This window comes from Arctopsyche grandis, chromosome 9 (assembly GCF_051622035.1).
Source record: "Arctopsyche grandis isolate Sample6627 chromosome 9, ASM5162203v2, whole genome shotgun sequence".
In the NCBI taxonomy this organism is placed as follows: Eukaryota; Metazoa; Arthropoda; class Insecta; order Trichoptera; family Hydropsychidae; genus Arctopsyche; species Arctopsyche grandis.
Genome location: NC_135363.1, coordinates 2,993,701 through 3,005,904, shown reverse-complemented (window position 1 = coordinate 3,005,904; position 12,204 = coordinate 2,993,701). Strand labels below are relative to the sequence as shown.

Genomic DNA, 12,204 nt, shown 5'->3' with positions numbered 1-12,204 from the left:
TTGAGAAAACGATTTTAGACAAATTTCACATTTTTGTAGTTTTATCCCAGTATGCAATTTTTTATGTCTCTGGAGAGTAGAATTTTCAGTAAATGATTTTTAACAAATGTTACATTTGTGTGGTTTTATCCCAGTTTGCAATTTTTCATGTGACACAAGGCTAGAATTTTGAGAAAACGATTTTAGACAAATTTCACATTTATGTGGTTTTATCCCAGTATGCAATTTTTCATGTGACACAAGGCTAGATTTTTGAGAAAATGATTTTAGACGAATTTCACATTTATGTGGTTTTATCCAAGTATGCAAATTTTTATGTTTCTGGAGAGTAGAATTTTCAGTAAATGATTTTAAACAAATTTCACATTTATGTGGTTTTTTCCCAGTATGCAATTTTTTATGTTTCCGGAGAGTAGAATTTTCAGTAAATGATTTTAAACAAATGTTACATTTATGTGGTTTTATCCCAGTATGCAATTTTTTATGTTTCCGGAGAGTAGAATTTTCAGTAAATGATTTTTAACAAATGTTACATTTGTGTGGTTTTATCCCAGTATGAAATTTTTCATGTGACACACGGCTAGATTTTTGAGAAAACGATTTTAGACAAATTTCACATTTGTGTGGTTTTATCCCAGTATGCAATTTTTTATGTTTCCGGAGAGTAGAATTTTCAGTAAATGATTTTAAACAAATGTTACATTTATGTGGTTTTATCCCAGTATGCAATTTTTATGTTTCTGGAGAGTAGAATTTTCAGTAAATGATTTTAAACAAATGTTACATTTGTGTGGTTTTATCCCAGTTTGCAATTTTTCATGTGACAAAAGGTTAGATTTTTTAGTAAATGATTTTAGACAAATTTCACATTTTTGTAGTTTTATCCCAGTATGCAATTTTTTATGACTCTGGAGAGTAGAATTTTCAGTAAATGATTGTAAACAAATTTCACATTTATGTGGTTTTATCCCAGTATGCAATTTTTCATGTGACACACGGATTGATTTTTGAGAAAACGATTTTAGACAAATTTCACATTTGTGTGGTTTTATCCCAGTATGCAATTTTTCATGTGACACACGGCTTGATTTTTGAGAAAACGATTTTAGACAAATTTCACATTTTTGTAGTTTTATCCCAGTATGCAATTTTTTATGTCTCTGGAGAGTAGAATTTTCAGTAAATGATTTTTAACAAATGTTACATTTGTGTGGTTTTATCCCAGTTTGCAATTTTTCATGTGACACAAGGCTAGATTTTTGAGAAATCGATTTTAGACAAATTTCACATTTATGTGGTTTTATCCCAGTATGCAATTTTTCATGTGACACACGGCTTGATTTTTGAGAAAACGATTTTAGAGAAATTTCACATTTTTGTAGTTTTATCCCAGTATGCAATTTTTTATGTCTCTGGGGAGTAGAATTTTCAGTAAATGATTTTAAACAAATTTCACATTTATGTGGTTTTATCCCAGTATGCAATTTTTCATGTGACACACGGCTAGATTTTTGAGAAAACGATTTTAGACAAATTTCACATTTATGTGGTTTTATTCCAGTATGCAATTTTTCATGTGACACACGGCTAGATTTTTGAGAAAACGATTTTAGACAAATTTCACATTTTTGTAGTTTTATCCCAGTATGCAATTTTTTATGTCTCTGGAGAGTAGAATTTTTAGTAAATGATTTTAAACAAATTTCACATTTATGTGGTTTTATCCCAGTATGCAATTTTTCATGTGACACACGGATTGATTTTTGAGAAAACGATTTTAGACAAATTTCACATTTGTGTGGTTTTATCCCAGTATGCAATTTTTTATGTTTCCGGAGAGTAGAATTTTCAGTAAATGATTTTTAACAAATGTTACATTTGTGTGGTTTTATCCCAGTATGAAATTTTTCATGTGACACACGGCTAGATATTTGAGAAAACGATTTTAGACAAATTTCACATTTGTGTGGTTTTATCCCAGTATGCAATTTTTCATGTGACACACGGCTTGATTTTTGAGAAAACGATTTTAGACAAATTTCACATTTTTGTAGTTTTATCCCAGTATGCAATTTTTTATGTCTCTGGAGAGTAGAATTTTCAGTAAATGATTTTAGACAAATTTCACATTTATGTGGTTTTATCCCAGTATGCAATTTTTCATGTGACACAAGGCTAGATTTTTGAGAAATCGATTTTAGACAAATTTCACATTTATGTGGTTTTATCCCAGTATGCAATTTTTCATGTGACACACGGCTTGATTTTTGAGAAAACGATTTTAGACAAATTTCACATTTTTGTAGTTTTATCCCAGTATGCAATTTTTTATGTCTCTGGGAGTAGAATTTTCAGTAAATGATTTTAAACAAATTTCACATTTATGTGGTTTTATCCCAGTATGCAATTTTTCATGTGACACACGGCTAGATTTTTGAGAAAACGATTTTAGACAAATTTCACATTTATGTGGTTTTATCCCAGTATGCAATTTTTCATGTGACACAAGGCTAGATTTTTGAGAAATCGATTTTAGACAAATTTCACATTTGTGTGGTTTTATCCCAGTATGCAATTTTTTATGTTTCCGGAGAGTAGAATTTTCAGTAAATGATTTTTAACAAATGTTACATTTGTGTGGTTTTATCCCAGTATGAAATTTTTCATGTGACACACGGCTAGATATTTGAGAAAACGATTTTAGACAAATTTCACATTTGTGTGGTTTTATCCCAGTATGCAATTTTTCATGTGACACACGGCTTGATTTTTGAGAAAACGATTTTAGACAAATTTCACATTTTTGTAGTTTTATCCCAGTATGCAATTTTTTATGTCTCTGGAGAGTAGAATTTTCAGTAAATGATTTTAGACAAATTTCACATTTATGTGGTTTTATCCCAGTATGCAATTTTTCATGTGACACAAGGCTAGATTTTTGAGAAATCGATTTTAGACAAATTTCACATTTATGTGGTTTTATCCCAGTATGCAATTTTTCATGTGACACACGGCTTGATTTTTGAGAAAACGATTTTAGACAAATTTCACATTTTTGTAGTTTTATCCCAGTATGCAATTTTTTATGTCTCTGGGGAGTAGAATTTTCAGTAAATGATTTTAAACAAATTTCACATTTATGTGGTTTTATCCCAGTATGCAATTTTTCATGTGACACACGGCTAGATTTTTGAGAAAACGATTTTAGACAAATTTCACATTTATGTGGTTTTATCCCAGTATGCAATTTTTCATGTGACACAAGGCTAGATTTTTGAGAAATCGATTTTAGACAAATTTCACATTTATGTGGTTTTATCCCAGTATGCAATTTTTCATGTGACACACGGCTTGATTTTTGAGAAAACGATTTTAGACAAATTTCACATTTTTGTAGTTTTATCCCAGTATGCAATTTTTTATGTCTCTGGAGAGTAGAATTTTCAGTAAATGATTTTAAACAAATTTCACATTTATGTGGTTTTATCCCAGTATGCAATTTCTCATGTGACACACGGATTGATTTTTGAGAAAACGATTTTAGACAAATTTCACATTTGTGTGGTTTTATCCCAGTATGCAATTTTTTATGTTTCCGGAGAGTAGAATTTTCAGTAATGATTTTTAACAAATGTTACATTTGTGTGGTTTTATCCCAGTATGAAATTTTTCATGTGACACACGGCTAGATTTTTGAGAAAACGATTTTAGACAAATTTCACATTTATGTGGTTTTATCCCAGTATGCAATTTTTTATGTTTCCGGAGAGTAGATTTTTCAGTAAATGATTTTTAACAAATGTTACATTTGTGTGGTTTTATCCCAGTATGAAATTTTTCATGTGACACAAGGTTAGATTTTTTAGTAAATCATTTTAGACAAATTTCACATTTGTGTGGTTTTATCCCAGTATGCAATTTTTTATGTTTCCGGAGAGTAGAATTTTCAGTAATGATTTTTAACAAATGTTACATTTGTGTGGTTTTATCCCAGTATGAAATTTTTCATGTGACACACGGCTAGATTTTTGAGAAAACGATTTTAGACAAATTTCACATTTATGTGGTTTTATCCCAGTATGCAATTTTTTATGTTTCCGGAGAGTAGATTTTTCAGTAAATGATTTTTAACAAATGTTACATTTGTGTGGTTTTATCCCAGTATGAAATTTTTCATGTGACACAAGGTTAGATTTTTTAGTAAATCATTTTAGACAAATTTCACATTTGTGTGGTTTTATCCCAGCATGCGATTTTTTATGTTTCCGGAGAGTAGATTTTTCAGTAAATGATTTTTAACAAATGTTACATTTGTGTGGTTTTATCCCAGCATGCGATTTTTTATGATTATCGAGACTAAATTTTGCAGAAAATGATTTCAGACAAATTTCACAATTGTATGGCTTTTCCCCTGTAATAGATCTCAAATATCTGACAAGTGTATATTTTCGAGAAAATGATTTTAAACAAATATCACATTTGAACAGCTTTTCTCCAGGATGTGATCTTTTGTGTAATATAAGTTCAGATTTACTGGGAAATGGCTTTACGCACATTTCACTATTCTTTCGGTGAATTGTCGATTGTGAAGACTCATCGTCCCATATTGAATCTTCCAATAAAACTTCTTCAGTCTTGATCTTCAAGCAATCGTCTAACCTCAGTTGAGACGATTCGTTGTTTTGAAAACAAGCCTTTCGAAAGCTGATCAACGAATCCAGAGTGGTCTTACACGAAATACACACCCTGTCTGGCAACCCATCGTCTCTTTTAACCTGCAGATGGAAAAAATGTAGGATCAAGCGGTGAGAAGAGTCAACCACAATAATTGTAACCTATAACCAGCACTGACCTGAATTTGACAGCAGGTCCGAATGCGTTGCTCCAGACGCTCTGGATGAGGATCGCCGAAGATGGAGACGGAAGATTCGGCCGGAGCTGGTCCGAGACAAAGCCTGCACTCCATCGTCCCTGTGTTGAACTCTGACAGCAACCACTTCTCGCGACTTGCTTTGTTTTTAGTGACATCTTTAGTCTAAATTTGGTACCATGTAGTCATTGCCCACCAACTCGGCTCACCGCCAACTCAATATTTCAATAACGATTTTTCAATGGCTACTAGGCTTTTGTAGTTCGCGAACGAACTAGGTCGTAAGAGCGCTCCCACAGGTGAACTAGTCGAACTAGTCCCTCACTCCTCGTTCCATAGTTTCCTAGTTCGTGTCCGAATGAGCGAGAGTGGGACGGCACTACACCACACTACACTAATACACTAATACTGCCGCTCGCTCACTGCACATGCGCGTTTTGTTTAATCTCTTATGATCTAGTTCGTTCGCGAACTTCACAAGACAGTTCGTTCGCGAACTACACAAGACAGTTCGTTCGCGAACTACACAAGACTCAGTTCATTATCTCGTGACCGAATGAGCGATAGTGATGTTGACATAACGTTATATAAATTTTAAAATAATAAGACGCTGTTGTTATCAGGTAACTTATGTTTCTAATGTATAATAACAATTACTATTAACAATTAATTAATTTCTGTAATATACTTTAAGTTCAAGTCCTTAATGAACGTAGAACGCTATTTTCATCGAATAAAGTGTCCAAATTGATATTTTTACATAGTAATATGTAATATTTTTTTTCTATTTCATTTTTTTTTATACTGTGGCGGCTCGCTTATACGACATGGTCGAGTTTGGTTGCCTTCCTGCGAGTGGGGACCAACCCGGCTGGGTTCGGAGAGCCGCTACCCACTCTGTCTTCAGCTGTCATATAATAAACACGTGCATTAACATGCCAGTCGTCTCATTCGTTCATCCTCCATACTGGTGACCCCCGACATCGAGCCACGCAGCCTCGATCAATTTCAACATGCCGCTCATCCCTGCCTCGCCAAGCCAGGCGGGGAAGCTACCCGCCGCGCCCCCATCGTCATCAACACGCCCATGACAATAAACGAGCAGACACGGCTACCTACCTACCTACCTACCTACCGACGTCCAGCCACAACGTCGATGACAGGTGCTTAAAAAAATGGGGGAGCGAATGAGACGACGATCTTGACAGCTGGATGTGGAGTCATGCGCGATCCACTACACATAGAACGGTCATCCAGCACCACAAGACATACACCACCCCAGCACCATCATCATCATCATCATCAAGGCCCCGTCCGTCCCCACGAGCGTCGTCACGCCGAGACGGGCGGTAGCGCTACAACACCTCCACGAGCCACAACGACTCACAGTCCAGCTCGGAGTATCATCAACCACATCGATGCCCCTGCCGCCCCCGCCGCCCCACCAACCGACATCAGCCTCGGAAGAGCGGCGCCGCCGCAGCATCGCATCGCATCGGCGCGACCATCGGACCACCCACCGTCCTGCTCGCGACGTCACCGCCCTCGAATCTACCGACCATTCAGGGCGGTACACCTATGTACACAGCGGATGACCCACGTCAACAATTTTTTTTCTCCCCACGTAATAATTTTTTCTCTTTGTGTAACAATAATTTTTTTCTTTTGTAAAATTTGTTTCTTTGTAATTTTGGTATCGCTGATGCTGGGGGGGGAGTGATGTGGCGGCTCGCTTATACGACATGGTCGAGTTTGGTTGCCTTCCTGCGAGTGGGGACCAACCCGGCTGGGTTCGGAGAGCCGCTACCCACGCTGTCTTCAACTGTCATATAATAAACACGTGCATTAACATGCCAGTCGTCTCATTCGTTCATCCTCCATAATACATACGATCTCACTCAAACAAGTCATTATGTTTAATTGTTAGGTAACAACTTTATAAGTGTAAGTGATATTTTTTATAAGAACTAACCAGTACCTAAAAGTAATATAATTGTTGATTATTTCTAAAAAAAATATAAAAAATTTGATTATTTTTGTTTCCTTTTTTGCGTCATGTGTTATTCTGTCTACGAGCCAAAACGAGCGAACGATCTGCCTTTCACTGATTCGAGCTGGGAGCTGACGAACTAGAAGAGCGAACTAGTTCGTTTAGGAGCGGCGAACTAAGCTGAGCGATCTCAGTTGCGAACTACTATGCCCAAGCCTAATGGCTCCGTGCACACCAGTGGCGTAGCCAGGATTTTGTCAAGGGAGGGGTTTTGACAGGAAAAAAGACAAGATAGTTTATATTTAATAAATATAAAATCACAACATATAAAAATAAAGTAAATACGTAATAAACATATGGTTTGAACAAAATTCAAATAAAATAAAAATAATGAATACTGTAAAAAAGTACGAAATTCACAGATCCAATCTTCGCGTATTTATCTAATATTTTTTCTGCACTAAAATTTATATCGCTATGAATATCTAATAAAGCAAGTCCATTTAGTTGATTTTCCTTAAATATGTTTTTAGTCATCGTAGTGTGGAGAAGCTCCGTTCACTTGTGGCTGTTGTCACCGGAAGTGTTGCTAGAATTTTTAGAAGTATGTAAATATTGAAGGATTGCAAATTGTAATTGCAGCTAGTGCGTTTTTTGGTCGATTTTCACTAGGACTTATATATTGCCACCACATTTCCAACTCTCCAGTTAGAATGCAAGGCCCACAAAATATATCTTGGTTGTAAATTTCCCCCGAAGTCTTTATCTTACTTTTTAAAACACTTGATGGCTGAGAGCTTTTTCCATCAGGAAGCAAACATTGGAAATTTATTTACAAAGTATATGTTTACGTCCTAAATATCTGTCATGGATTTGGGATAGAAAACTATCCAATAAAGGAGGTAAGTAATAATGGTACAAACGATCAATTGCGACAGGAGTGGGATATTTTGCCGCTGACTGCACTCCGCCAAGGGGGGGGGGGGGTCCAGACCCCTTGGACCCCCCCCCCCCCTTCGCTACGCCACTGGTCCACACTACCGATATTTATGAATCTTTCCATAACCAGTTCCTAAATAGCAACCACAAGTTGCAATATGGGAACTGTATATGGAAAATTCGAAAATATCGGGTGTAGATATCGGTTGTGTGGACGTAGCCAATAAGATTTAAATGCGTTTTTGAAAATAATTACTCTATTGAAATTGTCGGCCATATCTACATGATGATTTCATAAAGTGCGAATAAATTTATTTGATATTCTTTGTGACTTTATGATTTTCTCACTGGGGTCTTAACTTAGGCCGCAAAAATTTATTCTTAAGCAGGGTTTTTAAACCGGGCAGCAATTTTTTTTTTTTCAAATAGTTTTTTACTTTTAGCCTTTTAGCTATCCAAAATCTTATGTATGCAGGGTTTCTAAACTAAGATTCGCGAATCGTCATTATGGTCTTTGATTTTGATAAAATAAATGGGAGAATCTTTGGCTTTCGATTTTTCCCCAAAAATGATGTTTTCAAATCCTTAGGGTTTTAGGGTTCTCAACTGAGTTCCGTAAAATAAAATTTCTTAAGAAGACTTACGTATGAACAGTTTCTAGACCAAGGTTCGCAAACGCGCCTTCATGGGTTCTGCTATTCATATCAAACCGGTCTCCATGACGAGCCAGAATGTTAAATTACAGAAAACGCAAAGATCGGAAGGCAAAGATCGAAAAAAAAGGGTGCATGGTAAACGGTACATACTCACTTAATTTGCGCGAGAAGGATACAACAGGAACAGGCTTTTCCTCCCGTATTAATGTGCGCGCGCAGTGTCTGAGTGTGTGTTTCTGTGTGTCTTTTTATTATTTTATTTTATTAGTATGTATATGTATATATAAAATTATTTTTATCTCAACCGGAAGTAGTACTTTTACCCTATTAGATCGAGGTATTTTTATTTTTTTCTCGGAAACTTTTCGACGTATTGAACTGACATTTCATATCTATAGTTATAAACCTAATGACAAGTACATAAAATATACGAACTTTCGGAAAAATAAACGTTACACATTTGTTTTTGAGACAAAATAAAGTAAAGAGGACCTTTCTAACAATTTGATCCATAGGATGAACAATTTCTAAGAATTTTACCCAAGACATACCACTTAGAAACCAAAATATACTTGCTTCGAAATAATAAAATCTTTTTTTTTTCAAAGCACATGGCAGCGATTATTTTATTGGTTACCCAAAAGTAACATACATAAGAAATAAACGTAGCATTCATAGATCCATAGTATCTCATTAATCATTAAATTCATAATATTTTCTAAATTCACAGTATTCCTTAATTTAGAAAACGAAATTTTTGGAAGCTTAAAAACCCATTTTTTTTCATCCTCTACTAATAGATGGGAAAAATATCATCGTGCATCATGTTAAGCTTGAAAAAACATTCGTATACGAGATGTTGTTCAAAATCGAAAGCAGTGATTGCAATATTGATAAATTGAATAAGGTTAACATTGCACTTCAGAAGAAAGAACAGGATATTTATAGATTATCGTTATTAATGCAAGGGCTCGTTAACGATTTTAGGAATTTTCAAGAAAATAGTTATCTAAACTAAACGAGAAAATTGTTAGAAAATCTAAACATAAAAAAGATGTCAGATAAATTGACCGAAGAACTTCAAAATTTAGTGAAAAATACATGTTGAAATATCATTGATAATATTATAATTTCAATGCATTGAAACACGAAAGATTTCAACGCATTCAAAAAATGGCAAAGGAATTCTATTTTTTAACTGATGAGATCTTCCCGACTTTATCAGAACAAAGTTTAGAAAAACAAGGCATAAAACATTCTCAAAAATACTTGGAAATAGATTGTGATCGATTTCTAAATGAACTTAAATGTTTAAAGCATCAATTATAAACTTTTTACGAAGATAAAGATCCCAGGAGAATGTATCACATTGATAATAATTAATATACTGGTTAGATTGGATTTTCCACCAGTTTGTAGACCGATGGATGACAGTAATTTACTGTATGTTGAAAGGAACGGTGCCACGCTCCCAGCCAATTATGTATTTCTTCTCGGAAGATTCAAAATATTTGACCATTGATTTAAATTATCGAGCATTTCAATGAGTGACTCCTTATTACTTGAATTGAATTCACACAACCAATTGAAAAAAAAAATGCATTTGCTGTATTATTCTAGTCATTTTGACTTTGAGATCCGGTGTACAATCCAGCTGATTGTTCGTAATATCCATATGACGGCAGAATAATTTGCGAAGTTAGTTTTTATACCTACTACTGGAACCATATTTCCGAAATTTCAATCATTAAAAATGTGGGAAAGATTTACTTATAAGAAAGTTTTTGTAGTACCTATTCTTCTTTACTTTTGCCAACTCGCAACTCGGTATTTTAATGTAGTTTATGTTAATAATTAACAATTCGAAAAAGAAATTGGGTTTAAAATTAAAAACAAAAGTTTCTCACCACGATCACTCTCGTCAATCTGACCGAAAGTAAACAAATTCGTCCAAATTCATTGAAAATAACAATGAAAATGTATAACGTTTTACATTCGGGTACGAGTGTTTTAATTTGTTTTAATAAGGAAGCTAATCGTTTTCTCTCGATAACCAACGTACCTTGTTATGCAACCGGAGATCTGCGTACTCACGTTCTATGTCAACTAAAAATTCTTTAAATTGGCGATGATTAAGACCATTAGCTATACTGGAGTTACTTTGCAAATTTTTTCTGGAAATGTGTGCACACAAAGCGCTTCTTGATGAATGATGCAATGGTAAGCAAGTACCTAGTGATTAATTTTTACTTTCAGAATAGCAACAAACCCTTTACTTACGTCGGTCATACTTTTCGCGCCGTATGTTGAAATTGACACAATTTTAGGGTACTTTGGAAAAAGAGCCACGGTTTGCCGACCCTAGGCTTAGGATGATGAAGTATGTATGTTTACCAAAATTATCTCAATTTCATCCAATAAATAAAAATTATTACATTTAAAATAAATAAAACAAGTAAGCGAAATAATAGATCTGTGTATTTAATTTTCAATTATTATTTCTCTTAAAATGATTTAAATACACTGCAATGAGGAGAAATTTCATGTGAGGGGGGGCGCCAGAAACACCATGGCTAGGGTTGCCAACCGTCCCGGAATTGGAATCACTGTCCCGTATCCCGGATGAATGCTAAATTATCCCGGAAATTTTGAGGAAACTATTACATTTATTTTTATTGTAATTGACATTGTGTACATAAATCCGTTGAACGTCCTTCCAATGTACACATAGTCCCAGGACAGAATATTATGCCACCCCATTGAACCGCGTTCGCGCCCATTTGTAACGGTTATAAATAATTCACAATAAGATCTTTTGGGCTGGTTTTTTTTTGTAAGCTCATCCTTACTACTTTATTCACCAACAAAAAGAGTTTGATAAATGAGTTTGCTCCTGAATTACGTAAAGCATATACGAGCGTTTCTGCGAAGATTTTTTTATTATGTCGTTAACAACACCGTGATTTTTTCTTTTGGTGCAGCTTTACTATATTTAATTTGTGAAAAAAATACTTTCATTTATGTTTTAAATTGCTTGTGAGTCTTAAATTTTTTTTTTTTTTTTTTTTTTTTGGTGCCATCTTATCGATTCCCGATAAATCATCACCAGCGATATCGTTGCTCTTCAGATCATGTACGGGCACTACGGAATCATCACTCCGTCCCCAAAATTGTGAATTGGGCTTCTGAATCTCTCACATTCAGAACACCAATTCGTGAGGCTTTTTTCGCTTTAAACGCCTCTGCTGGTGAGTTGTGTCCAATAGCTGCAACGCTTCTATGTTAGGGTGACGGTGCAGTCTCAATTCGTGCCTCCCGGCGCATTCTCGGATGACTTCTTTTACTTTTTTGATTTTAAGGTCCTTGTGGATCTCTTCATTTGTGACGAAGCGATATGCATCGGTGATAATCCTCAAAAACTGGTTTTGACATCTTTGCATTTTTTCGATATTGGATGGCTTACTGCATCCCCACAGTTGTATGCCATATGTCCATATTGGCTTCACGATTGCCTGGTATATCAGTTTTTTGCATTGTAGGTCTAATTTGGAGTGTCTTCCTATTAGCCAATGCATTTCTCTTTGTTTAATTCGAATCTGTTCTATTTTTTTTTTAATGTGATGCCTCCACGTAAGCCTTGAGTCAAGATGCAGTCCTAAATATTTAGCTGACAAAGCTTGTGGAACTTGGATTCCGTTTATGAAAGTCTGAGTGCTGACACTATTTCGTCGCAGTGCAAATGTGACCTG

The 12,204-nt window shown here is 35.0% G+C and overlaps 1 protein-coding gene across 3 annotated transcripts; it reads right to left on the bottom strand.

Annotated features, from left to right (window-relative positions):
• Positions 1–842: 842 nt before the first annotated feature.
• On the bottom strand, positions 843–5,614 carry LOC143917083 (uncharacterized). Of its 3 annotated transcripts, none has more exons than XR_013261027.1 (3): positions 4,853–5,614; positions 3,517–4,775; positions 843–1,503 (listed from the first exon to the last, which is right to left on the bottom strand). XR_013261027.1 is itself a non-coding variant. In XM_077438479.1 (2 exons), exons 1-2 carry the CDS (start codon positions 4,964–4,966, stop codon positions 4,296–4,298), a joined length of 594 nt encoding a protein of 197 aa, XP_077294605.1. In that variant the 5' UTR covers positions 4,967–5,614; the 3' UTR covers positions 2,270–4,295. The 3 variants fall into 3 exon arrangements, 1 of the variants encoding a protein (XP_077294605.1); XR_013261028.1 differs by lacking the exon at positions 843–1,503 and having other exon boundaries at positions 2,172–3,685; positions 4,185–4,775; positions 4,853–5,353; XM_077438479.1 differs by lacking the exon at positions 843–1,503 and having other exon boundaries at positions 2,270–4,775.
• Between the last annotated feature and the right edge of the window lie 6,590 nt (positions 5,615–12,204).